The sequence below is a fragment of the Lemur catta genome, chromosome 4, assembly GCF_020740605.2.
Source record: "Lemur catta isolate mLemCat1 chromosome 4, mLemCat1.pri, whole genome shotgun sequence".
NCBI lineage: Eukaryota > Metazoa > Chordata > Mammalia > Primates > Lemuridae > Lemur > Lemur catta.
This window is the reverse complement of record NC_059131.1, coordinates 56,736,040-56,763,515: the sequence shown is the minus strand read 5'-3', so window position 1 is coordinate 56,763,515 and position 27,476 is coordinate 56,736,040. Positions and strand designations below refer to the sequence as shown.

General features: G+C 53.4%; 1 protein-coding gene across 1 annotated transcript; it reads left to right on the top strand.

Annotated features, from left to right (window-relative positions):
* FBXO41 (F-box protein 41) lies at positions 1-27,080 on the top strand. Its single transcript, XM_045549864.1, has 13 exons — positions 1-336; positions 13,248-14,289; positions 15,616-15,841; positions 16,359-16,432; positions 16,694-17,052; positions 18,110-18,351; positions 18,573-18,688; positions 18,811-18,963; positions 19,129-19,224; positions 20,739-20,857; positions 21,032-21,190; positions 22,487-22,602; positions 22,739-27,080. The coding sequence occupies exons 2-13, from the start codon at positions 13,385-13,387 to the stop codon at positions 22,799-22,801; spliced, it is 2,628 nt and encodes an 875-aa protein (XP_045405820.1). The 5' UTR covers positions 1-336; positions 13,248-13,384; the 3' UTR covers positions 22,802-27,080.
* Positions 27,081-27,476: the final 396 nt, after the last annotated feature.

Genomic DNA, 27,476 nt, shown 5'->3' with positions numbered 1-27,476 from the left:
ACCTCTTCGCTGCCTCCCTCCCCCTTCCCGTGCTGTTCTCGGGCCGCGCGCCCCCGCCTCCCCCTCCTCCCCTCCTCCCCTCCTCCTCCTCCGTCTCCTCCATCCTTACCCCCACCCGGTTTGTGCGCCCCTCCTGCTGCGACTAGCTGGGAGGCTCGGCCGCCCCCGCCCCGAGAGGGAGGCGGGGGCGCTAGCCGCGGCGGCCACCCGAGGCTGCGGAGGGGACCGAGATCCGAGGCCCCGAGGCGGCCCTGCGTCTGGACCAGGCACGCGGGGGCTGCTTCTGCACCCCTAGCCCTGGGCCGCCGGGCCTGGCCTCGCCGCGGGGCGGAGGAGGTAAGGGCGGGTCGCGGGCACGCTGCGGGACTGCTCCTGAAGAGGGAAGGAGGGAGGACCCCAGCCGCTGTCTCCTCTTCCCCTTCCTTCTCCCCCACAGCCCTCCGGAGGCCCGCGAGGCCGCCCAACCGGGAGGGATTCTGGGCAGGCCAGGCCAGAGGCAGGGAAGGGGTTAATTTAAGGAATTAAAATCAGAACGATTTGAGACCAGGCTTCCCCTCCCCCCTCTCGTCTGTGGCTCCCCTAGCCAGGTTGGGGGGCGGGAGCGGACTCCAGAACCCCTGTGGGACTTCGGACCTTGGAGAGCAGGGGCCAGCGGGGGGGAGGAGGGGGAGCGCCCTCAAACCCCAGCCCACCCCACCTGCTTCTGAGGGGAATGGGGGAGGGGCTTGGTGCTGAGGCCGGGCTGGGAACCTGTGCGGTGTCTGTGCGTGCCGGTGTGCACGTGTGATAGTCTGGGGGTGTGCATGTGTGTGCACGCATGTTTCCGTCTCCTCACATCCCAGTGCCTGCGCTGGTGACAGTGCTCACGGTGTCTCTGGATGTGTGTGCCCCACTGCATTGCTTTGCATGTGAGTGTGTGTGACACGGTGCCTGTGTGTGCTGCCCACAGTCTGCCTGTGAGTACAGAGTGCGGCCTGCTCGCTCCTTAGGTCGAGTCAGCCAGGGGCCCAGATGGTTTTCTGGGTGTGGGATCCAGGTGCTGGAGCCTGTGTGTGTGACCTTGGGAGGCGTGTGCCTGTTTGCAGAAGCAGGAGAGAACAGAACAGAAAAGGCAGTGTCAGGGCTGCCAGGGAGCAGAGGACTGGATGCATTGACCCCTGTGGGTCTTCACCAGGCTGGAGTGACTATTCTGGGAGGTGCACATGTTGGGGCCACAGCCACAGGTGTGGGGAGCCAGAGCCCCAGTCTTCTTGGGGAAGTCAGAGGGATTTAGGGAGGTGGAGGACATTCCTTTATTCCCTACCCTCAGGGGTCTAATGGGGGGATAATGGGGACACCTCCAGTAGCCTCTCCCATTCTTAGATTACCACCACCTGCTGGCAGATGCCTCCTGAAGGCGCCAAGCTTAGAGCTTCATTGCTTTGGCTTGTAAACCCATCTGTTAACATTCAAACCTTCCACCCCCATTTCTGTAATTTCCACCTTCTCTGCTCCTTTCCTGCACGTGGATTTTACGTGGAAAGAGGGGGAAAGAGCTGTTAGGCCCTGAAGGCCAAGTGGAAGAAAGAAGAGATGCCATGGGTTTGATGGGAGTTGGGGGCAGGGAAGGGGAGACCATCAAAAAACAAACTCTGCTAACTTCTCAAATTTTGCCTGATCTGAATTGAAGCCAGAGAAAGAGAGAGAGACAGAGAGGGAGTTTGGTGATATCCCCACAATTGTTTCTAGATTTAAAGATGCCTAGCTTGTTTTGTTTTTGTATTGGAATATTTGTAATGAGAAGGGGGTGACGGTTATTGAAAGGTAATTGCCATCCTGCCTTTAAATTCCTTAGTGTTCCTACCTCTGTAGTAACCATTGTACCCTTTATTCATTCATTCAACAAATATTTATTGTTATTGTGGGCCAACGTGTGAATGTTACTGTGTCGGTGTGACATGCCACTGCCAACCAGAAAGAACATAGTGTCGAGACTAAAAACTTGGGTATTGAAGGTGGTCAGGTAGTACTGGATTCAAATCCTAGTTTGTCACAGTTTTAGTTATTCATTGGTATATAACAAACCACCCCAGGATTTCAGGATTTAAAACAACAGTGATTTGTTATTTCTCATGATCCGTGGGTTGGCCGTGACTGTGGAATCTCTCGCTCAGCTGCATTCAGTTGAGGGACTGGCAGGAGAGGAACATCAAAATGGCCTCTCATCCTCCAGAGTCTCTGTGCGCACGGCATCTAATCATTCGGTCACCTAGCCCAAGTTTCTCACATGGCAGCTGGAGCCCAAGAGGTGATATTCCAGGAGGAAAAGTCCTAAAGTACAACTGCATATCAAGCCTCTGCATCGGGCTTGCTCATGTCCCATTGGCCAAAGCGAGTCACACAGCCAAGCCCTGAGTCAATGTGAGGGGAGATCACACAAAGGCAGGAATACCAGGAGGCATGTCTCACTGGAGGTCTCCAAAGCAACAGTCTTTACTGGCCTTGGGCAAGTGATTAGGCCACTGGGAGGCATCAGTTTCTTCATCCTAATATGGAGACAATGCCAACCACTTGTCAGCATTGTGTGAGGACTAAATGAGTAGCACAGTATCTGACCAGAATAATTAGTGACAAGTGTTCACTGTTTTGATGATTGGACTACAAGTACCCTAAGGGCACAGCTGTCATTTACTTTTACATACCCAGTGCCTGGCATGGGCTTTGTGCTTGACCTCTCTTGCTGGGTACATAAAATGGAATGAAGCAGACAAGCCCCAAGCCTTGGAGCTCAACTAGAGTGAGCAAACCGTGTAGGGAAGACTCAGCGAGTAGTTCTTACCTCCCAGTAGGTGACTGGCAGAGCCAGGAAAACACCTGTTACTCGTTCGAGGTGATGCTTGGATTAATTTAATTATAACCAATTCACTCAGTTCTAGAATGATAAGTTTGAAAATTGCTTTGGTTACATGAAATCAATCAATTCATCCATTATTCAGTGTGATTCCTCTAACAACGTACTGATGTCTACTATGTGTGAGGAAAGTGTGAGGATGAATCAGTTGTGTTGTCCCTGCCTCCAGTGTATGTGTAGGAGGGATCTGATGTGCATACGGGTCCATGACCTGGATGTGACGCCTGTTACCATCCTTGAAGAGCTAAGGTAAGTAATGATTTGTGCTGTGATGTGATTTGAGCTGAGGGGGGCGCTTGAGGTCAGGGAAGGCTTCATGGAAAAGGAGGCATTTGAGCTGGGCCTGCAGAATTCACCAGTTGGAGAAGGTGGTCCCAGGAAGACGGACCAGCATAATTCTAGACTTGGAGCTATGACAGCACATGGCTGTCCCAGTGGAGCAAAGCCCCATAGGATGCCTGTGGAGGGAAGCAGAGACAAAGTTAGAGCTGGCAATGCTCAGGATGGTCAGATTCTAGCCAGTCTTAAGGACAGGAAGGCAGGGTGGAGTTTACCTCTCAGAAGACGGCTGGCCTTCAGACATGTTTTTAGAATAAAAGTGACATGAATGGATCAATATTTGTAGAAAACTTTGGAAGCCATAAGAATCCAAAGCGGGAGGAGTTGGAGACTCTGGTTAGACAGTATCAGTAGTCCATATATTAATAGAGGAGGATATAGGTCTGAACTGGGACAGTGGCTGTAGGGAAAGTAAGAAGTAGACAGTCAAATATTTAGAAGACAATGGTGACAAGAATCGGTGATTGATGAAATCTGAGGGGGACTTTGAGAAGTCAGAGATGGCTTCGGGGGTTGCTATCCAGGGTGCTGAGTCAATAATGAGGCTATGGGTCCAGATGGGAAACATGAGAAAGAAGCCATTTGAAGGTGGGTATCGTGGCATTGTGAGTTCAGGAAAGTTCAGCCACATTAAGCCTTGAGCCGTCAACATTGAAAGAGGGTCCTTTTCCTTCTTTCCTTCTCGACTGGCTGCTTATAGGAGGCATTTGAAAAAAAAAAAAGAATTGCTATAAATTTCAGGTCTAAGGCATTGAGTTATTCATGCCTTAGGCCAGCAGAAGTGATGCTACAGAGTAGAATTGGCTCATCTCTAAGAAGCATTTAAATACGTTCGGGTCTCTCTCATCTTAAAAGCTTCTTCTGAATTCTCCCATGCTGCCTCCACCTCTTTGCAGCTGAGCTTCTTGTGTCCACTCACTGTCTCACCTCACTCCTCTGCCCCCATCATCCAGGCTCATCAAAGCAACTCTCTTGAAAGTTCCCCATGTACCCTTTCCACTTCTACTCTTACTTGAATTGCCAATATTATTTGCACTGTTGCCCACTCCTTTCCTCCTTGACATCCTCTCTTCCCAAAGAAATCCCATTTCTGCTGCTGGTTCTTAGAAACTTCTTGGTTCTTCTCCCTCCCCTGCCTCTCTGAAGGTCCCACTTTCCCCCTTGCTCTATTTTCTCTACACGCTCTCCCTGGGCATGCTTATCCACTTGCATTTTGATGCTTAAGTTGCCAAAGCTGTATTTTTGGATCTTTATTGCAAATCATGTACCAAATATCTCTGCTTCCAAAGCCCACTGGAACCTCAAACTCATGAAATCGACAACCAAACTCATCATCTCTCCCCAACACCTGCCTTCCTCCATTTTCCCTCCTTACTGAGTTGCATCCTCTACCCAGTTGCTCAAAACCCAAACTTGAGCCTCGTTTCTTTCTCCCTTTATTACCTGCCACAGTCATCCTGTCACCAGGCCTTCTCAACTCTCCTTCCCTGATTGTTTCTGTATCCATCCTTCTCCCCATTTGTACTTCTGCTACCTTGGTTAATAATTTCCACTTCCAGTGTCCCAACAGCCTTCTTCCTGACCTTGTCCCTCTGTGTTCATTCTCTAAACTATAAATCCATTCAAGTCCTTGCCATTCATTTATTCCATAAACACTTACTGAGCACCTAAGCCATGCCAGGCACCATTAGAAGTGTTGGGGAAATAGCAATAATTGAGACATACACTGTCTCTACCCGCATGGAACTTACATTTTAGTTCCCTAAAGAAGGCGTGCTTTTTCTCACTTCCTTGCCCTTGTACATGCTGTTCCATCTGATTGGAATGCTTTTCTTCTCTGCTGACCTCATAATGGCTCTTCTTTACCTGGCAATTCTACTTTGTTCTTCAAGAGTCAACTTAGATGCTGTCACCTCTGGGAGTTTCCCAGTCCCCCAATTCCTCAAGCAAGGTTAAGTGTAGATCCTGTGCCATCTCTTGCATAACATTTATCTAATGACCATATCATCTAATACCTCAGTCTGCCCCAGAAGATCACAAGCTGCTTGAAGGCCAGGACTGGATCTTGTTTGTCTTTGTGTCCTCAACGTACATAGCATAGTACCTGGTATATTTCATGGCACAGAGTAGGTACTAAGTAAATGCACATAGAATGAATTCATGTTTGAATAGAGCTTATAGATAGCTCTATAGATCAATAGAGAAATATAGGTTTGGGAGTGTATTAATTTGGACTCTTGATTGCAAGTGACAGAAATCCAACTCAAACTACTTTAAGCAAAAAAGGATATACTATATTTACTAATTCACATAGCTGGAAAGAAGGGAGATGAGTGGGTCTTGGGCACCCAGGTTCTCAAAAATGCAGTGAGGACTTTCTCTCTAGCCCTTGGCTCAGCTTCACTCTGAATGTTGCCACATTTTTCTCCACCATGCATGGGCTTTCTTCATGGAGGTTGACAGCTTCATCATCCTAACATGTGATTCCAGAGGGACAAGAGGACTCCTCTATCATATAAACTCCAGTAAAGGACTGCGTTGGCTCAGCTTGAGGAAAGTGCTCATTCCTGTGTCAGTCATTGTGGCCAAGGAGATAGAGATACTGTGATTGGCCACGCCTGGTTCATGGGTCTATTTACTAGGATTGGCAGCCCTGCCAGAACCACATGGAGTAGGGAGGGCAACTCCCCAAAGAAAGGATGAGATTTTGCTATTAACAGAAGGTGAAGAAGACTTGCTGAGCAGATGAAAACAATAATATCTACTGCAGGAATTATCACCGACCACATAATACTGGAAGCCATAGAAATACAAGATCATTTGCATTTCTGCAGAGTCAACATGTGAGAATGTGACAGTAGACAGGACCTAGAGAAGACAAACATCTTGAGATGGTTAGTCTTGTTTGAAGAGATGAGACTGAAATCCTTAAAAATAAAGGCTAGTTCAGCCTGTAGAATCCTTCCATCCAAAGAAAGCCTCAAGGGGGACTTGAAAGAAAGTAGACTTAAGATAGGCATATCAGATGGGAAAAGGAGCATGATAGGTCTGGGGATGGCAAGGAGGCAGATCCTAGGGCTGCAGACATTGCCAGTTGGGAAAATCTCCAACTATTCTATCATGGTGCTCACAGTGCAGGACTGTGATGAAAGTTGAACCAACAACCCTTCTATTTTTCTTTTTTCTCCTCTCCTTCATCCCCCTGCCTCCTTTACCTTCTTAGCTACATTTGGGCAAAGCTTCATGCCTATGCTAAGTAGATGTGTAAATCTAGGTAAAAACATTCCTAAGAAGATTCATAGTCATTCCTCAGCTCTAGCAGATGGAAGGAAACTGTGGGGTGGGCTGGCCTGGGGTAAAGAGGCACCTGGACCCCGGAATCCCCTCCCCTCCTCTCCCTTGCACACCCAGACTTTCCCCTTCCCCTGCTTTCTCAGAGCCTGGCTAGCAGGATGCTGCTTTGGAGGTGCTCTGTGGGAGGGGCAGGGAGGGAGAAGACTGGCTGCAACTGAGGCCCTGAAAGGTGACCCCCACAGAGAGTCCACCACTTAGTTGGGAAGGGCAGGCACACACAGATTCCCTGACACCAGGCTGACCATGTGTTACAGAATAACCTTGTTCTTGTTCTTGTGTATGTATGTGAATTAAACTCTATAATATCTCTGGTCACTTTGCCAACTTCTTCAGTTTTGTTTATTAGTCTGTTCAGGTTTTCTATTTCTTCCTGAGTCAATTTTGATAATTTATATTTTCCTAGAAAAACATTCAGTTCATCCAGATTTTCAAAACTTTGGGCCAAAAGTTATACCTGGTAGCATTTTAGTAACTTAAGAAAATTCTTCTCTGTACCAGTGGTTATATCTCTTTTTTCATTCATAGTGTTATGTATATGTATTCTTTCTTTTTCTCTCTTTGAATAGATTTGCCAGAAGGCTATCTATTTTGTTGGTCTTTTGAGAGATTTTTTTTTTTTACTTTTTTAATATACCTAAAGAATGGTGATGTTGGAACAATTACTAAATACTTATTTTTTAAAAAAGAAAGTTAAGTCCTGTCTCATGCATAATAAGGTACTTAGGGATGAGATAATATGATATTTAGGATTTGCTCACAATTATCCAATGGTGGGGGCAGGGCAAGTGTGAAGCCTGGGAGCAGTGTGCAGATGAAACAAAACTGGCTATGAGTTGAGAACTGTTGAAGCTGGATGGTGAGTTACATAGGAGTTCGTCATAATATTCTCTCTGTTTTTTAATATGTATAAAAGTATCCATAATGGAAAGTTGGTGTTTTAATCCGTGCCTTACCATGCCCACCAAAAATTTCTAGATGGATTAAAAATCCAAATGTAGGCTGGGCATGGTGGCTCATGCCTATATTCCCAGCACTTTTAGAGGCCAAGCTGGAAGGATCACTTGAGGCCAGGAGTTCAAGACCAGCCTGGGCAACATAGTGAGACCCCCATCTCTGAAAAAAAAAAACAAAAAAAGCCAGCATGGTGGTGTGCGCCTTGGGAGGCTGAGGTGGGAGAATTGGTTGAGTCCAGGAGTTTGAGGTTACAGTGAGCTATGATCGTGCCATTGCACTCCAACCTGGGCAACAGAGTGAGACCCTATGTCTCTTATTTTTTATTTTATTTATTTTTTTAGAGACAGAGTCTCACTCTGTTGCATGGGCTACAGTGCTGTGGCATCAGCCTAGCTCACAGCAACCTCAAACTCCTGGGCTCAAGCGATCCTCCTGCCTCAGCCTCCCGAGTAGCTGGGACTACAGGCATGCACCACCATGCCCGGCTAATTTTTTATATATATTTTTAGTTGTCCAGATAATTTGTTTCGATTTTTTAGTAGAGATGGGGTCTCGCTCTTGCTCAGGCTGGTCTCGAACTCCTGAGCACAAGCAATCTTCCAGTCTTGGCCTCCCAGAGTGCTAAGATTACAGGCGTGAGCCACCACGCCTGGCCGAGACCCTATGTCTCTTAAAAAACAAATGTATACGAGAAAATCATATACCAAGTAATTGTCAGTTTATAACATGGTTGTTTAAAGCCCTTAATTTTAAAAAAAATTCTGGAATTTTTAAAAAAGGAAACCACAAGTGCTAAAAGAAAACATATGTAACTCAGCCGGGCATGGTGGCTCATGCCTGTAATCCTAGCACTCCCGGAGGCTGAGGTGGGAGGATTGCTTGAGCTCAGGAGTTGGAGACCAGCCTGAGCAAGAGTGAGACCCCATCTCTACCAAAAAGAAAAAAAAAAAACAAATCAGCCGGGCATTGTGGCGTGTGCCTGTATTCCCAGTTACTGGGGAGGCTGAGGCAGGAGGATCACTTGAGCCCAGGAGTTGGAGGTTGCAGTGAGCTACAATGCCAATGCAGTCTACTCAGGGCAACAGAGTGAGACTGTCTCAACAACAAAAAAAAAAAATAAGGAAGCTGAAAACATATGTAACTGTTTATATAATCTTTGAGTAGGGACAGACTTCCTAAGCATGACAGCAAAATCAGATTTTACTGAAGCATACTTTAAAACTTTCGTATATCAATAAAGACCATAAATAAAAGTAAAAGCCAATCAACATACTTGAGAAAAATATTTGCAGTACATAAATGACAAAGGATCAATATTTCAAAAAGCCCTTGCAAATCGATATGAAAATATGAATGTTCAGTATAAACATGAGCAAAGTAGTACATAGGCAAGTTACCAGAGATAGAAATGACTGGTAAATGTGTGAAAAAACGTCCAACCATCATAAAGAAATGCAAGTGAAGCAGCTGGGCCATTTTCCACTTTCAAGTTGGCAAGAGTTCAGCGAGGCCAGATCGGGAAGCCGAGGAGTTTGGCTGCAGTTGGTAGACGATGGCGAGCCCTTGAAGGAGTCTGAGCTGGAGTCATCTAGAGAAGGGGGAATCTGGTGCCTTCTGCATGGTGGCATAGAGCTGTGGGACTGAAGGCGGGGCCAGAAGTCTAGGTGTGAGGAGGCTGTGGCCCAGAAGGGCACAAAGCACGAGAAGAGCAGAAGAACAGTGGGGTTGCAAGCATTCCGAAGGAGTAATCAGCAGGTCTTGACGGTTAGCAGAGAGAGAAAAATGGAGATAGCCGGTGGCATGGCTGGGGGGACAATGGCACGGAGGAAGGAAACAGGGATGCTGGGGACTGAGTGAGGGGAAGTCCAGGATTTGTTTTTGACACTTTGGGTCATTGTGTTAGTCTGGAATCTCATGGTTAGAGACTGGCAACCGACTCAAATGATTAAAGCTACAAAAACATTTGCTGCCCCACTCAGTTGAGACATCCTGGGTTAAAGCTTCAGTCACCACTGGATGTGGATGTTCAAGTCATATCATTAGGAGTCTTTTTCTTTTTTTCTCCCAAAGAGAGGACAGAAACGGCTACAAGCAGCTCCAGGCTCACATCCTACCGGCTGAACACAGGTCCTGGGGTGCCCATGTTGGCCTGGATTGAGAAACGTGTCCATCACTGACCCAATAACTGTGACTCTAATGGAACAGCCTGAGGTCATATGTGTTCCCCTGGAGCCTGGGGTTGGGGGGTGGTCAACCCTACCCAAACCCATTCAAAACGGGGTGGGGTGGGGTGGGGAAATGGTTCACTAAGGGAAAATTGGCAGTCAGTCCACAACAAAGGGTTTCTAGAGCTAAGCAGCAAAAACAATAAATGGCCACCTCAATCCACTTCTTGGCATCCAAGATCTATGTAGACCCCCCTCCTTTCCTGTATAATTTAAAAAATAGTTCCCTGTTTACCGTAATGCAACTGTCCCCCATAAAACTTAAAGCATAGTCATCCCATTTCTGGAAGGAGATATTCCAAGTTCTTACCCTGTTTTCACATCCAGCTCCAGTTCAACATCTTGGCAATGGGCTGTTTGGTCAGGTGCTACGCTCATGGTCTTTCAGTTTATGGTCAGACCACCACAATGGGGGAGAAATTGGATAACTGCAGAACAAAAACCCTCTGAGTCCAAGAGAGGAGGTCAGGAACAAAAGCTGGTCTGTGGTCCACACGATTGACTGAATGGCTAGGAAAAGGTTCCCTGGCCGCCAATCTGCTGCTCTGATTTTGTTGTCTCCGTGAGAGTGGCCCTGAGAGGTGCAGGTTTGGGGATCGGGGGTAACCTTACAGGCTGAGTAATCCTGGTCTTTGTTTTCCAGGTTTGGGGGGAGGGGTTGGGTTCTGGCAATATAATTTCCCTTACCCATTAGGAGGCTTTTCAGTCAATTTGCATTTGGTCATCCCCAGAGCTATTAACCAAAGCTAGAGACCTCATTGAAAGTTATAATTCTTGGATGAAGTCCCTGGTGGTAGTGTTGAGGAGGGGAGGAGTTGTCTCCTAGCAACAGGCCCCAGGGCTCCGCTCATCCCAGGAGCCCTTGGTTCTGTGGCCTCTAGCTGGGCCTCTGCCACAGGGCAATGCAACCCCCCAGTTTGGGAGGCAGAGCTCATTTACCCTTTCCTACTGAAGCTGTGTCCTAACGGAAGGCTGCTTCTAATGGAAGCTTCTGTGAAGCTGGGAGGGCACAGCAGGAGAGGTTCAGCAGGGCCTGAGGAGTCAAGAGCCTGTCAGGCCCTAGGCTTATCTCCCTCCGAGTTTCCAGCCTCCTTCTCTTTGCTTGAGCTGACTTTAGCTTGAAGCAGAGAACTGGCTCTTAATTACCTGACTCTCAGCCATATTGGATTACTGGCCTTAGGCGGAAAGGGCCTCTCTGAGCCAGCTGCATTTTCATCCTTTCTGCTTTCAGATGGATCCCTTTCAGCCAGAGTGTATCTCTTTCTTGCTAGACCTGAGGCCATGGGAAAGACACACCCAACATCCTGACATTTTGCTACAAGTCCCCTAACAAAGTTCTAGCCTTGGTAGGTGTACATGGTCTCAGCCTCAGATGCAGTGGGAGACAGTTTAAATCAGCCATTTTGCTGCTCTGTGACAGGCTCACCAACTTTCGAGCAGGGAACAGGGGAAGCAGTGCTACCTTATACTCCTCCCCTTAGTTCAGCTAATTCCTTCTTAGAGTCTATTAAAAATTTCCATCTCTGATTCTAATTTCCTGGCTAGGACATTTTCCTGGTGCAAATAACATAGACCCAACTGTAACTAGCTTAGGCAAAAAAGGTAATTGATTGGCTTATGTAACTGAACAGACCAGCATCTCAAACAGTGTCTGTGAGAAATCTCTTTCTCCATCTCAGGTCTGCTTTTTTGGGTTGGCTTCATTCCCAGGTGTTTCCTCCCAAAAGGAGACAAAGATGGCCCTAGAAGCTCTGGCCCTCTCCACCAACTTAGAAACCTGAGCCCAAAAAGGATGCTTTCCCTCAATAGTTCCAGAATAGCCCCGGGGCTCGTTGGCTCAACTTGGGTGCTCTGTGCCCGTCCCAGGACGCTGGCCAGGCCTATATCCCATTCCCCAGACCATGTGGACTGAGAAAGTGGAAACGGAACAATGGTTTTCCAAAGTCAAATCAGGGTGCTGCTACCAGGAGGAGGACTGGGTGCTGGGCTGGCACAGGGAACAGGCAGCCACCCATACATCCATGTGAAAATGGCAGGTGGCACACAGAACTCGGGAGCAGGTCAGGATGGAGAGGTCAATCTGAGAGTCTTGAAGATGAGAATGACTCTGTGGGAGGGAACCAGGCTGCCTGTGGGGAGGATAGAGGCAGAGGTGAGTGCAAAGGCAGACCTCAGAGAAAGGCCATCAGAGTTTCTCTGAGACATGAAGTTTAGGAAGGCAGCAGGATCAGGAATTCACAGAACTGAGAGGAAAATCCAAACAAGGCAGCATCATGGCAGTCTCTGAAGATGCAGGGGTCAACAATATCAGCCAAGGTCCCAAGTGGTCGAAGATCCTTGATGACAACTGGATTGTCTGATTAGCAGGTGGTCTATGACCCCGAGGAGCACAGTGACAGCAGAGGGTGGTGGGAGCACGATTGCAGGCAGTTAGTGAGGGGATGGCAGTGAGGAGTGGGATGGAGACCCATAGGCAGGGGAGAGGTGACAGGAAGCCAGAGATGGGGGGTTGGCAGCAGGAGTTGAGGTGGGGAAGGAGTGAGATGCCAGAATGGGGCGGGGGAGGGCTTGTGCCAGAAAGGTGTGGGAAAGACAGATATAGGACCCTTGGCGTGAAGGGTGGGGCAGGAACACTTACTGGAGGTCTCCCTATCCTTTTCTAGGTCTGAGAAAAGGACCCAGGTGTCTGGAGTAGCAGGGATGGGAGGGTGTGGTGCAGAACAAACAGTGACACTCACAGGTATCATTCAGTGGAGTGATGTCTTGGTCCTGCAACAGGGTACCAATAGTCCAGCCTGCGTGATGGGTGTGGTTTGCATGAGATGGAAATAAGCATCTTCTTTTTAAGGATTTTTAAAGATGTAAATACATAAAGTAATATAATGCACCAATCTTAAGTGTGCAGCTTGATGGTTGTTTACATATGTATGCACCTGTATACATCCCCTCAAAGCAAGATACAGAACATTTTCGGCATCACATAAGGTTCCCTCTTGCCCCTTCCCAGTCCATGCAGCTCCCAGGGGTAACCTCTATTCTGGACTTTTTCATCAATGGTCTCTGTTCTTGAACTCCATCTCTGGAATCCTACAGTACACACTCTCTGGTTTGGCTTCTTTTGTGCAACACAATGTTGAATGGATTCACCCATGTCATTGTGTGGTACCAATAGTCCTCTTCTTATTACTGGGTAGTATTCCATTATGAATATGACACAATTTATCCATTCTACTGTTGATGGGCACTTGGGTTGTTTCCAAGTTGGAATCATTATAAATAAAACGAAGTCCTTTGACAAAAAAGAAAAATCTCATTCTAAAACCTCATTCCCTCTCACTCTCGCATATGTGCAGGCCGTCGCACAGGTACCAGACCAGGGCAGGCCCTCTAACCTCTTCCCGGGTGGGTGATACGGGCGCGGGGGCCGGGAGGGGCGGGTGGGAGCAGCGATGCCATCCTCCTAAGACTAACTCCCTCTCTTCTAGCCTCCTCGCCCCTGGCCGCGGGCGCCCTGAGCCTTCCTGACCCCGCAGGGGGGCTCGCCCGCGGCCCCCCATGAGCGCGCCTGGCTGACCGTGGGGTGGCCGCGGTGGAGCCAGCGCGCTGCGGGGGCGGCGGGGCCATGGCCTCGCTGGACCTGCCCTACCGCTGCCCCCGCTGCGGGGAGCACAAGCGCTTCCGGAGCCTGTCGTCGCTGCGCGCGCACCTGGAGTACAGCCACACGTACGAGACGCTCTACATCCTCTCCAAGACCAACAGCATCTGCGACGGCGCCGCCGCGGCCGCCGCCGCCGCTGCCGCCGCCTCTGGCTTCCCGCTAGCGCCGGAGCCCGCCGCCCTGCTGGCCGTGCCCGGCGCCCGGCGCGAGGTCTTCGAGAGCACGTCCTTCCAGGGCAAGGAGCAGGCGACAGGGCCGTCGCCCGCGGCGCCACACCTGCTGCACCACCACCACCACCACGCGCCCCTCGCCCACTTCCCCAGCGACCTGGTGCCCGCCGGCCTGCCCTGCGAGGAGCTGGCTGAGCCGGGCCTCGTGCCCGCCGCCGCCGCGCGCTATGCGCTGCGCGAGATCGAGATCCCGCTGGGGGAGCTCTTTGCCCGCAAGTCAGTGGCTTCCTCGGCTTGTTCGACGCCGCCGCCCGGGCCCGGCCCCGGCCCTTGCTCTGGGCCCGCCTCCGCCTCGCCCGCGTCCCCCTCGCCCGCCGATGTGGCCTACGAGGAGGGCCTGGCGCGCCTCAAGATCCGCGCGCTGGAGAAGCTGGAGGTGGACCGGCGGCTGGAGCGGCTAAGCGAGGAGGTGGAGCAGAAGATCGCAGGCCAGGTGGGGCGGCTGCAGGCCGAGCTGGAGCGCAAGGCGGCGGAGCTGGAGACGGCGCGGCAGGAGAGCGCGCGGCTCGGGCGCGAGAAGGAGGAATTGGAGGAGCGAGCATCGGAGCTGTCGCGCCAGGTGGACGTGAGCGTGGAGCTGCTGGCCTCGCTCAAGCAGGATCTGGTGCACAAGGAACAGGAGCTGAGCCGCAAGCAACAGTGAGTAGACCCTTGGGCCCCTGTGGGTGGGTGTGCCCCTGTGAGTCACTGTGCTGCCACCACTACCACCACCACCACCGTGAGCGAGCCTGAGTATGTGGCCATGGCTTTGTAATATGGAATATGTGGCTATGAGCATGCAATGGGGATTGGGGCCGGGGCCAGATGGGGGTGGGAGCAAGAATGTCATGATGATGTGTGTTTGGCACCGTGAGTACATGGCAGTATGACCATGTGACTGTTTTTGAAGACTCTATCTTTCTACTCCTCCTCTGTCCTAGCCAAGGCCAACTCCTGCATTTTGGCACCAGATCCTCCTCCCTTTCACCTACTCAGAGACATGGCCGGATTCTCCCTTCTCCCTTTTATACCATTAGATTTACTCTATCTGCATATCATTTCTAAAAGCATGTGGACGTGATGTCATTTCTCCCATCTGCCACAACCCCACCTCTCCGTAAGCTACTGCCCCTTTTCTGTCCTCCTTACAGAAGAACAACTCCTTGTCTCCAATTTCTTTCCTCACTTTATGTCGTGGACCTGATCTGATCAGGTTTCCAGCAGTGACTCCAACCCATGTCAGCGGGGACCTTCACGTGGCTAAGGCCAAGCCATCGTCATACTTGATCCATCAGCACATTTGACATAGCTGGTCCTTGAAACACTTTCTTGGCGTCCAGTACACTCTTCTCTCAGGATTTCCTTCTATCTTTTTGTCTACCCCTTTTGAATCTTTACTGGCTTCTTCTCATTTCTCTGGTCTTTAAATGTAAGATTATGAACTACAGAGGGTCCCCAACTTACAAAGGCTCAACTTACTGATTTTTGGATCTTATAGTGGTGGGAAAGCTATACACAATCCATAGGAACTGTACTTCGAGTACCCATACAACCATTCTGTTTTTCTTTTTCCGTACAGTGTTCAGTAAATTACGTGAAATATTCGAGTTATTGGGCTATGTGTGGGGATATGTGACGTGGCTGTGTGCTCTAAGTGTGTCCCCGGGAGTGCGTGGGGAGGCTGTGTATTGAGGCCACGTGTAACAGAGCATGTCTGTGTGAGGCGGATGTGACTGGTTATGGTGTATGGATTGTGCGTTTGGGGCTGGGTGGGTGTGGTGTGTGTGACTCAGTGCGTGTCTACGCTTCTGTGTGTGCCACTGTGTGGGGCGTGTGCTGGGCCTGTGCCGCATGTGCCCATGTGACCATGGGCAGACACTGCAGGCAGCTGTGCCCTGTGTCTCCCTGCACCGGCCAGGCTCTCCTCCAGAGGGTGGGTGAGCAGCCAGGCCGAGGCCCTGGGGTAAGAGACTGCTCCCGGCCCAGGGAGGTGGTGCAAATCGACCAGTTCCTGAAGGAGACGGCGGCACGGGAGGCCAGCGCCAAGCTGCGGCTGCAGCAGTTCATCGAGGAGCTCCTTGAGCGGGCTGACCGTGCCGAACGGCAGCTGCAGGTCATCAGCAGCAGCTGCGGCAGCACTCCCAGCGCCAGCCTGGGTCGTGGGGGTGGGGGCAGCGGCGCGGGCCCCAATGCCCGGGGCCCAGGCAGAATGGTGAGTGCCCACCTGTCTTGCCTCTTCCACCTGCACACCTGGGCCCCCCACGACCTCCCCATACACAAGGCCTGACATCCCCTATAAGACCCCATGCTTTCCTTCTCTGGCTCTTCTCCCAGGAGCAGACTCTAGGCCTGGAGTAGGGGTCCAGGAACAGGAAGCCCCTCTGATGGGGCAGGAGTGCCAGCCCCTGAGGCTGTAGTGAGGTGTGACTCAGTGGCCCTGGCCCTTACAGGCCTATCTCTACCCATCCCTGTAAATGAGAGCCCAGGAGTCACAAGCTGGGGTCTGGGGTGGTGGGTGAGTGGGGGGGGGGGGTGAGTGGGGGGAGGGGCTGGTGAGCCTGCCTCTCTGGGCTATCTGTCTGTCCATTTGTCCATCTTTCCCAACCTTTTTCTGTCTCTTTCTTCTCCCTCCTCTTCTCTCTATCTTGTGCCCTGTTTCTCCCGCTGTTGCCTCTCATCCTCTTGCCTCCCCTGCCCATTTCCTTCCCTTCCTGCTCTGGGGCCCACAGCGAGACCACCACGCGGGCCCGGCTGTGCCTAGCACATATGCGGTGTCCCGGCATGGCTCCTCTCCAAGCACAGGGTAAGCCTTGGGCCCGGCCCGCCCCACGCAGCCCACCCTCACCCTGCAAAGATCCACTGGCCTGTCAGGAGCTTGTCTCCTCCTCCTTCCCCTGTCCTCCTTGGGCCATCTGTGGCTCCTTGTCCATACCCAGAGGGAGCTTTTGGAAAGCAGGGCGGGTGCGTTGCCCTTGGCCGGTGGTAGGGGTGGGTAGGGAGTTCGGGCAGGCCTGGTGCTCCCTGGTGCTCCTCACCCCTTACTGTCTGGTCCACCCCGCCCCAGGGCCTCCAGCCGTGTGCCAGCTGCATCTCAGAGCTCAGGCTGCTATGACAGTGACAGTCTGGAGCTGCCTCGGCCAGAGGAGGGGGCCCCTGAGGACAGTGGCCCTGGGGGCTTGGGCCTGCGGGCACAGGGTGCCAACGGGGGCTCAGAGAGGTCCCAGCCCCCTCGCAGCTCAGGCCTGCGGCGCCAGGCCATCCAGAACTGGCAGCGCCGACCCCGCCGACACAGCACTGAAGGAGAGGAGGGGGACGTCTCAGACGTGGGCTCCCGAACAACCGAGTCAGAGGCTGAGGGGCCATCAGATACCTCCCGTGCTGGGCCTGTTATAGCTGGGCCATTGAGCAGCTGCCGGCTCTCAGGTAAGTCCCGGGAGGCTGGGCAGAGAGGCCAGCCTTTCCCATGGTGCTAGGCCCTCTCAGGGGACGCAGGGCTGAGGCAGTGAATCTCCTGGACTCCTGCACCTCCCTTCCCCTCTCCCCGGACTTGGTGCCCTTTAAGCCTGGGGCAGGAACTTGAGTGACAGGGCAGGGCTGCTGGCACAAGGCTCGTTAACTTTTATAGGGAGTCGTTGAGTGTCGACTGCGGGCTCTCTGAAGCCCCAGCACAGTGGGGGAGAGGCACGTGCCACATTCACAGGAGGCCATGCACACGTGCGGGTGGGTTAGGAGGTTAGAGGGTTAGTTTCAGGAGTGCAGCTGCACCCCCTTTGACTGTTCTAGGCAGCCCCTCACCTGCCTTCGGGTTCCACACACCCAGTTTATGCTCTGGCTCCCCCAACCTCTTTCCTTCTCCAAATCTGACACAGCCACCTCACGTAGGGGTTGAGTCTGGACTGTTGGGTGATATACAGCCTTAAAAAGAAAGTTTAGGTCGGGCACGGTGGCTCACACCTGTAATCCTAGCACTCTGGGAGGCCAAGGCAGGAGGGAGGATTGCTTGAGTTCAGGAGTTTGAGACCAGCCTGAGCAAGAGGGAGACCCTGTCTCTACCAAAAAGAAAGAAAGAAAGAAAAAAAACCTAGCTGGGCATTGCGGCACGCACTTGTAGTCCCAGCTACTTGGAAGGCTGAGGCAGGATTGCTTAGAGCCCAGGAGTTGGAGGTGGCACTGAGCTACAGTGACGCCACTGCACTCTACCCAGGGCGACAGAGCTCTGAGACTCTGTCTCAACAGCAACAAAAAAGAAAGTTTACATGAGGAAGGGACACCTTTTTCTAATTTGTAAGATTAGGGCTGGGGTACTGCAGAGGAGGGGGAAGCAGAGGCCCTCCTCCTTCCTCCCAAGGCGCCGGGCCCCCAGCACGGTCTTGTGTGCCCATTCCTCCTGCAGTGTCGACCCCACCCCAGCTCCCCACTCACATCCCCATGCTGGCCCTTGACCCTCCATGCTCACTTTTGACTCCCTGGTGTTCTGCAGCCCGCCAGGAGGGAGGCAGTGGACGGAGTCGGCGAGTGGAGAGGGGCAGCCCCTCGCGCTCCAACGAGGTCATCAGCCCGGAGATCCTCAAGATGAGAGCCGCCCTCTTCTGCATCTTCACCTACCTGGACACGCGCACGCTGCTGCACGCCGCCGAGGTCTGCCGGGACTGGCGCTTCGTGGCCCGCCACCCCGCAGTCTGGACGAGGGTGCTGCTCGAGAATGCACGCGTCTGCTCCAAGGTACCTGCCCCTGCCTGCCACCCTCACCCTGCTGTGAGCTTGCCTTTCCCCCTCGTAGAATCTGGCCCCTCGCGATCTGGTCCTTGCGACCCTTACAGCACTGCAGCTCCAGCCTGGCTCCCTGAAATGCTCCCATGGGGGCTCCCATCCTGGGGCTGGCCCACCTCCAGCCAGCCAAGCTCAGACTTCCTCATCTCCAAATACCTTTCTCCTCCCCACAGTTCCTGGCAATGCTGGCTCAGTGGTGCACCCAGGCCCACTCGCTGACACTGCAAAACTTGAAGCCCCGGCAGCGGGGAAAGAAGGAGAGCAAGGAGGAGTATGCCCGGAGCACCCGGTGAGGCGTACAGTGGGTGGGTGGGTGGGTGCTTCTGGACCACAGACCTGGAATTGAGTGAGGATGCTGCCCAGAGGAGGAGGTGGCCATAAGCAGCTCTCTGACCTCCTGGTCATCCCCAGGGGCTGCCTGGAAGCGGGGCTGGAGTCCCTGCTGAAGGCAGCCGGGGGGAACCTGCTGATCCTGCGCATCTCCCACTGTCCCAACATCCTCACCGACCGTTCGCTCTGGCTGGCCAGCTGCTACTGCCGTGCCCTGCAGGCTGTCACCTACAGGTGGGTGCACCCTGCCCAGGTCCCAAGGGACCCCTAGGCGCTGCATAGCTTTCCCCCAGGGTTCTCAGGCAAAGAGTCCCAAGAGCTCTGTGGCTCAAGGGACAGAAGCCTTGGCAAGAGCAGAGGCCACCAGGGTGGAGAACTCCAGCCTTGTCTTTCCAACAGGAGTGCCACAGACCCCGTGGGCCATGAAGTCATTTGGGCCCTGGGCGCAGGCTGCAGAGAGATTGTCTCCCTCCAGGTGGCACCACTTCACCCCTGGTGAGCCCTGGCAGGGGGAAGGGGGCGGGGACAGGGTTGGGCCTGGTCTGGGGCTGGGGACTGAGCAGATCTGAGCCCATTCCATAAGCTGTTGGGGAGACAGATTCACACACATTGATTCACACATATTAATTCACACATAATGCATTGAGGTGTTAGGAGCAGAGCTTTAGAATCAGACCTGGGATCCTGGCCCAGCTCACTGGCAGTGTCACTTTGGGCAACCCAGTTGCGTCTTAGTTTCTCAAACTGCAAAGTGAAGGTGATGTTAGGATTCTGCTGACCTTATCAGGGCTATTGCTGGCCCCAGTGAGATCATGTACACAAAACCTGCAGGGTCCACAGTAAGTGCTTGGTAAACACTAGATAAAATGAGCCAGGTTTGTTTTGCATATGAAAGGCAGTTCAGGGAGGTCAGTGTATAAAGTTCAAAAGAGCTGGTTGTTGGAGAACCCAGGGTGTGAAATCACTCCTCTTCTACTCAAGCACCCCAGGCTCCCTCTCTCCCTGGCCAGCTGCTATTGCTGTTCCCTGCAGGCCGTCACAAGTGGGTCCACCTTACCAGAAACAGGGCCTATGCTGATCCCTGCCCCCTTCCTAAGTCCTCTCTTCACCGGACAGCTCCAGCCAGGTCTTCCAGTGTGCCTTCACCAACGGCCTGGCTACAGTGTCACTGCTCCCCTGCTTCAATTCCCACTGCACCGTGTCCTGAGCCCTGCCGACATCCATCCTGCAATAATGTCTCTATGTTTTGATCTCCTCTAGACTGGTGGTTCTCAGGGCAGAGTGTGGGAATGTCCATGTCCGTATCCCTGGTACCAAGTGCATAGCAGATGCCAGGGAGATGTCTGTTGCCTGGGCAAATGCTGAGGGATGAAATGTTCAGGGAAACAGCAAGTTTGGTGGAGTGGAGTGGACAGGGCCAAGCAACAAGTATGGAAAGGAAGGTCGGAGCAAGGTCAAGAAGGGCCTTGCTAAGGAGCTTAGGTTTTTGCTCCTAGTACTTTTATCTAGAAAGTACTAGGAAGCTACTGGAGGGTTTTAAAGAAAAGGATTAAGATCAGACTGGTAATATTCTGTGTCCTTGCCCCCACAATGGATTTCCACTCCTTGAGGGCAGGGACCATGTCTGTATTGTCACCACTGTATCCCCAGGGCCTGGCTCAGTTGTTCTTTTCTGTCTAGACACATGGTAACTATTGGCTGAAAGGCGGAGTGAATGGATGTAGGAACGGCTTACAGCACGGAGGGTGAATTGGAGGGAGGCTAGTTATAATACAGAACGTTGATGCTCTGAACTGTGGGTTCAAGAGCTACTTAGGCATCAGACTCTGCAGGGCTTGGCAGGAGATGAGGGGAGATGAGTCAGGGGTGATCCCAGTTTTCTGACTTGACCATTTGGGTTCTTGGTGGGACACTTGCCTGAGACAGGGAAAGGTCCCAAAGGAGGAGCACACTCAGGGGGTCGGGCATCCAGGGGCTTCCCTGACAGCTCCCCACTCCCTGTTCTCCAGCCAGCAGCCCACGCGCTTCAGTAACCGCTGCCTGCAGATGATTGGTCGCTGTTGGCCCCACCTCCGGGCCCTGGGGGTTGGGGGCGCCGGCTGTGGGGTGCAGGGCCTGGCATCACTCGGTAAGTCTTTCCTTGGGACTGGGGTGGGGACGGGTGAGAAGCACGTGTGGGTACAGTGCTACCCTGAGAAATCCCACAGGGGCTCGGGCTGCAGCCTGGGTGGTGGCAGGGGCCTCAGTGCTGGCATGACCTGTGGAGTTTATCAACAGGGCCTTCCCTTGTTGCTCTTCTTAGCAAGAAACTGCATGCGGCTGCAGGTCCTGGAGCTTGACCATGTGTCGGAAATCACCCAGGAGGTGGCGGCCGAGGTCTGCCGGGAAGGCCTGAAGGGACTGGAGATGCTGGTGCTCACGGCCACCCCCGTCACCCCTAAGGCCCTGCTGCACTTCAACAGTGAGCAATGGGGGAATGCGGGGCAGGGGATGACCACCACCTGTCACCGTGCCCTGTCAGCAGGTAGCATAACCAATTCCCTGTTGCTCCTCATCAGCACCCGGGCAGACTGACCAGGGTTCTAGCCCTGGCTTTGCCACCAGTGCCTTCTGAGGATAGTGTGAGTGTGACATTCAAGGCCCTCCAGCATCTGGTCCACATGGTTCAGTTCAACAGATATTTGTTGCCATACAGAGACAACGTGCTCTACCCATGTTGGAGGCATAAGCTGTCGGCCCCCATGTGAGCCTCTAGCCCAGGGCAGAGGTGGGGGAGGACAGGTTAGGAGCACAGGTTCTGGGCTGGACTGACCTCGGTCCCCGTTCTGGCTCTGCTGCTCATTAGCTGTGTGACTTCGCGCAAGTTTCCATACTTCCGTGAGTTCTGTATCTCTGTCTGCTAAGCTGACTTTCCAGAAGGGGTAGGAGGATTCAGTGAGGTGATGTGTATAAGCACCTCCAGGATAAGTCTCAGGGTGAAGACTCCCCTGTCCCTGGATTCCCAATCATGCCTCCTGTGGGTGACCCCCTTTCTCAGACCACCCACTCCGCTCGCAGTCACTCCTCTACCTTCACTGAGTAGGAAGGTGCCCAGCTTGGGCTGCTCCTGCCCAAATGAGACCACCATCTGGGACCCTTTGGCCCCTGGGAGGACCCCATGTCCTGACTGCTTAAACGTCCCTTGACCTTCTTGCCAGGACCCTCTTCTTCCCTCCCCTTCGGACACATGGTCACTTCCTGGACCTCACCATCAGAACTAACTATTCAGCCTCCAAAATCATGACCTCCAGGCCCTCCTCAGCCTCCCTGACTTCATGTGCTATCTGGTCCCTTAAGCCCTCTGCTCCCAACTGTTTCCCCTGGCTCTGCTGCTTCAACTTCCAGCCTAGACCCGTCAGCCTCACCTCAGCCATTCTGTTCCTTGCAGTTCATTTCCAAATGCCCAGGCCATAGTACAACTGTCCCCTCTACCAGGGAAGTTCCTAGAGTCCTTGAACAATTGGCTCTTTCCCACTCACCCTCCCAGAGTCCACTGCAGCCTCTCCCCTTCCCCAACCCCATCGCCACCTTCTCCCCATGTCCAGCTGTGAGCCCCTGGATGGCGTGGGCCGGCTCCCCTCGTTTATGCTCCCAGTGCCTGGCACACGGTTGCCTCTCAGTGGGTGTCTGGTTTCATTAGTGAGAGGGCAAAGGAGACATCACTCATGGCCCATTGCCCAGGCCAAACATGGGTCCCCCCTTACCCCCCTCTTCTCAGGCATTTGCCGGAACCTCAAGTCCATTGTGGTCCAGATTGGGATTGCTGATTATTTCAAAGAGCCCAGCAGCCCTGAGGCCCAGAAGCTGTTTGATGACATGGTGACAAAACTCCAGGTGAGGGGTGGGCTCTGAGGCCACCTAAGACCCCAAGTGGCATCCTTCGACTAGGGCTGGCAGCCTGGGTGACTGTGCTGGGGGGCCCCCACCTGCCTGGCTCTGAGAGAGAACTAACCCAGGGTTTGGTCCGCAGGCCCTGCGACGGAGGCCCGGTTTCTCTAAGATTCTGCACATCAAGGTGGAAGGTGGCTGCTAACCCGGGTAGGGGGCGGCAGGGCCCCTGCCAGCCCCACACCAGGGCACTCTCTTTGGACCTCCAGAGGGACCCTGGTTTGGACTAGACCTTCGGAGGCCTACTGTTATCCCTGGCTTCCAGGGAGGGGCGACAGTTTCCTGTCCTTCTCCTGGAACTGCAGAGCAACAGGCCTGACCCAGGGTACTGCCTCTCTAGGACAGGGGCTCGGACAAAAGCTGCCCTCCGACCCCCACCCTACCCCCAGCTGGAGCAGCCTTCTGGCACAGCCAGCGAGGAGCTGTCCCCACCAGCACCTGGTGTCATCACCTGGAGGATCTGCAATAACCACCCAGTGGCTCCTCAGCTGCTCAGGCGGGCCTTTCCTCCCTGCACCCAGCCTCCCCATCAGGGGCCTCTGCCAGGCTCCCGGCCAGAGGAGGTCCCAGAGGCAGCTCCGATTTGGCAAGGAGGGCTCTTCTGCCCCTACCCTGTCCCAGCCTTCTGTGGGGCATCCCCTTTAGACAGCCTAGGTTCTGAGTCCACATTCTCCAGGGCTAACACAGGCAGGCCTAGGGGCCTGGGCACATGGTCAGCCAAAAGCTGGGGCATGGCAGTGGGGATGGGTTTGGAAAGGAAAACACTCACCACGAACTTCTCCCCAGGATGAGACCACCCCTCCAAGGTGGGGAATTGCCAGGTGGAGAAAACTTATTTGCTGCTGTAAGAAGACAAGACCTCTCCTCCCGACCCAACCACCACACACCCCACCACATTCCAGAGCTAAATTCAGAGCTGAAGGTGCATGTTTCTATACCTACTATTCATTCCTGAGGGACCTTCTGGAGGGTCAAGGTCCCAGCCCTGGGAAGCCCTGTCAGCAGTGAGAAGTAGTTACCATCTTCAAGGAATTTCCCTCTAATCAGGTGCTTGGGCAGGAATCGGATGGCCTTTGGGTTCCCAGGGCCATCTGGGAGGGAGGCACTGGGCTGCCCTCTGTGCTGGGGCCTGGAGCAAGTTCAGAGGAGGGCGGTTTGCTCTGCTTCCTTGTCCAGTGAACTTGCTTAAGGATATAGCCGTGGCAGGGAGCCAGACCCGTGGGGCCAAGGAAAAGGAAGAACATTCTCAACAGACTTGCGCCCCCTTCCTCAGTCTTCACTGGCCCCATGGCTAGGGGCTGTGTTGGGGGTCTTCTGCCTAGGGGCAGTGCTGGGGCCTGGGCTGGAGCCACTTGGCTCAGAAGCCACAGAACGCCAGTGGAGGTTTTCACTGGCCCTTGCACAATCCCCAAAGGACCAAGGCTCCAAAGAGTGAAGTCTCCCCAGTTCTTCCTCTTAGAACTCCCACGGGTTCAGAGGCTGCGGGTCCTTCCAACCTTCATTTGGAAAGTTCTTTTAAACATCTAAACTAGATCCATCTTAGGGTTTCCTTCTCTCCTGTATAGGATTGGCTCCCAGCCCTAGCCATTAGGCTGCTGGTCCTGGCTGGCGCTGGGGTCATCTCGTTTCCCAGTCCTTCCCAGGGACCCAATTTTCAGCCACAACCTAGGACATCGAGACCCAGCCCCAGGTTACCTTGTAACGAGTCCTCCAGAGCTGAGACCCCACGGGCACAGCAGCCTACCCCAGGTCCCTTGGCTTCACTCCCTAGCACTGTCCCAGGTCTTTATTATTATTGCTGACTTTTTCTCCTGTGGCTTGTTCTGTCCCTACTCTTTGAAGACCTGAAACACCAAGGGTGTCATGTTGGCAATTTCCTATCCAGTCCTGCATGAAGCCTTGGCGTGTGTGACACCCCTGCGCCCCTACCCCAGTGCAGGTGGCTCCATCGGCTCCCACCTCCCCAGCCTTGTCCTCAGGAGTCACAGGAAGGAGCAGCACAGCTTTCCTCTCCTCCAGAGGCCTGGAAGGGAGGTGGAGGCCCACTCAGGGCCTGGCTGCCCTGGGTTTGCCTGGCCTGCCTTGCCAGCCACACCCCTGTAGCTCCTGTTCCCATGACCCCAGGACCAGAGGTGCTGTCCTCCCTGTCTCCTGGGCAAAGCACAAAAGGATGCCCTGCTTGGCCTGAGCCTGCCTGACTGAGGAACCTTCTCTGCCCCAGGGAACCCTGTATTCCTGAACATAAGGCTTTGGGCAATTTTGCCCTGGATGGTACCCTCTGGAATGCCTGGCACCAGCCCTAGGACAGGAGGTTGGGGAGCACGGGCAGTGAGCTAGGGTGGGAGAAAAGTGGTGCTGAAAGGACGGATGCTAGTCGTATGTTCATTCACTCATTCATTCATTCGTGCAACAGCACTGAGCACCACCAGCGCTAGAGGCAGAAGGATGAACAAGACCCCCTTTTGCCTGGCGGGAAGTCCACCCCAGGGGGTTGGCTCTTTCCAGGAAACCCCTTAAGTTCTCCATCCTGTGTTTTCTGGCTGTGTGTGTAAAGGATGTGTCATGTTGCACGGGTCTGAGCCCTTGCCAACAGGAATGACAAGTCACAGTGTGTCCTATTGCACTTGCACCCCTCTGGCTGACTTGTGCACCCTAGCCTTCACGCATGCCTTGAGCCTGGCAGCTTTGCGACCCCCTGCCCCCACCAGCAACTTGATGCTCTTCTTTTGTTCTCTGCTCAGGGGGATGAGCCCTGCTGCTGAGTGGGGAGCTTTTGCTTGCTGGGATGCGCCACATTTACTCACTTCTTTGGCAACCATGCAACCAGGGCTGAGGATGGGGAACAGGGACAGAGGGCCTGGCCATCCCTAGAGGCACCTCATCCCATCTGTACCCACCCAAAGGGGAGCCGTCATTCCCATCATACCTAGTAAGATGCAAAAAAGGAATATCAGAGAGCAAACCAAGGCAGGCCCTGCTCCAGGGGTCCCAGTTATGTGTACAGGTCCTATGGGTGGTGGCCACTTGGTGTCCCTACCACACAGCCCGGCCCTGGCACCTGGGAGGCTGGCATGCTTGGCTTGAGTACTTCATGCTTTTTTCAGGCTGCTTCCACACAGCACTGGCAAGAAATGAAGATGCATATATATGCATCCCTGCAGGGAAAAAGTGGGCTGCCCAGAACCACAGCTTTTCACTGGCCAGGAGAGACCACCTAAGGAGCAAGGCAACTCGTGTTTCCTCAGTCTTGTGATAGTGGAGTCTGAGCCAGCCCCTCAGGAATTGCTTCAAAAAGAAACAAAACAAAAAAAACAGCCTCTTCCCAAGGCCTGCTCCTCCAAGGTTTGGCTCTGTTCTTTGCCTTTGGGTCCTGCCTGACCCCTGGTCCTGGTCCCTAGTCCTCTGGGCCACAGGTGGGGAGCTCCCCGGGCCCCAATGCAAGGTGTTAAGTCAAAGGAGACCTTCCCAGAGTGACTATTGGTGCCAAAGTCCCAGTTCCTGGTGGACTTGGGGTGAACACAGGAGACGGTGAGTGGGTGTATGGCCCAAGTGCCCAGAGATGTTAACTTGAACCTATGAGATCTTTCCCAGCTTCAGTCCCTGATGAGTGTGACTTCCCTCCCCTGGGGGTCTGCTTCTCTTTTTACCCCTAGTGGACATGCTTTCTCACCCAGCCTTGTTCCAGGCCTGCATTTCTGTATATATTGCTATGTATCGTGTGTATGTATTTATTCCCGGACAAGTGTGTTCATCTGCAGCCCTTGCCTGAGGATAAGGTTTAGGATTGGGTGAAGATCAGACTACCAGGGTCAACTACACAACTACTCCCTCCCCAACCCCTTGGGACCTCAGCCGGTCCCCAAGCAGCCCTGACAATCAGGCAGGCTCCCCAGCATGAGGCCAAGCCTCCTCTGCCACTGCCGGCGTGGCCCTGGGGGAGGCTTGGCCTCAGGCTCCCCAGTCTTCGCTCTGCCCCGGCAGGGGTCTTGTATCCAGGGGCAGAGGCCTGAGGTGACCCAGGCTTGCCTTGTGGCTGATGCCAGCAGACTTGGTTCTAGTGGGCACCTCTAGTGGGGACCTCCACAACTGGCCCCTAGGCCCTGCCTTCCCACACAGCCAGGCTGCCATGGGCCTGAGCCGTGAGAGGGCAGCTGCCCCACCTCAAGCACATCAGGCAGAGGGGTGGAGAGCAATTTTTGGTTTTACTTTTGTTTCTAAAGTGGTGCCTGTACCTCCAGCCCCCAGGGGGCCTTCCCTGGCCCCACTTGTCTGCCCCACCCAGGCATCGCCATCCCAGCACTTTGCTCCACGTCACCTGTAGATGCCCTTTGCTGAATGTACCTGAGTGTATGTATTTAAAAGGACTCTCATGGGCATCAGAGAATTTATGGCTCTGTATCCAATAAAAGATGGTGAAACCGGTCTATCTGCCCCAGGCAAATGGTATGTGGCCATATTTGTCAGTCTGTGTCACCACAGCCTTTCTGCAGCTCAAGCACAGAGGCAGGAAGGACGCAGCCTGCCCAGTCGGCATCAGTGGGGTGAATGGAGTATTAGGAAGACTTGCCTCAGGACTGCAGAGATCACTGGAGGTGACTGCCACCAAGGTTACTGCCCCTGCCATAGCTCAACCCTGCTTTTGGTGTCTGCATCCTGACACAAAGCTGTGGCACATGTCATTTCTGGCTCTCAGCTGGGAGAGGCCACCTTCGAGGGCAAACCCAGCACAAGTACAGCAGGAGCAGGCACTGCCCAGCCCCTCCCCGGCTTGGCCACGTCCTCAAGAAGCTCTGACTAGCCAACTAGGATTTGCCCAGGGA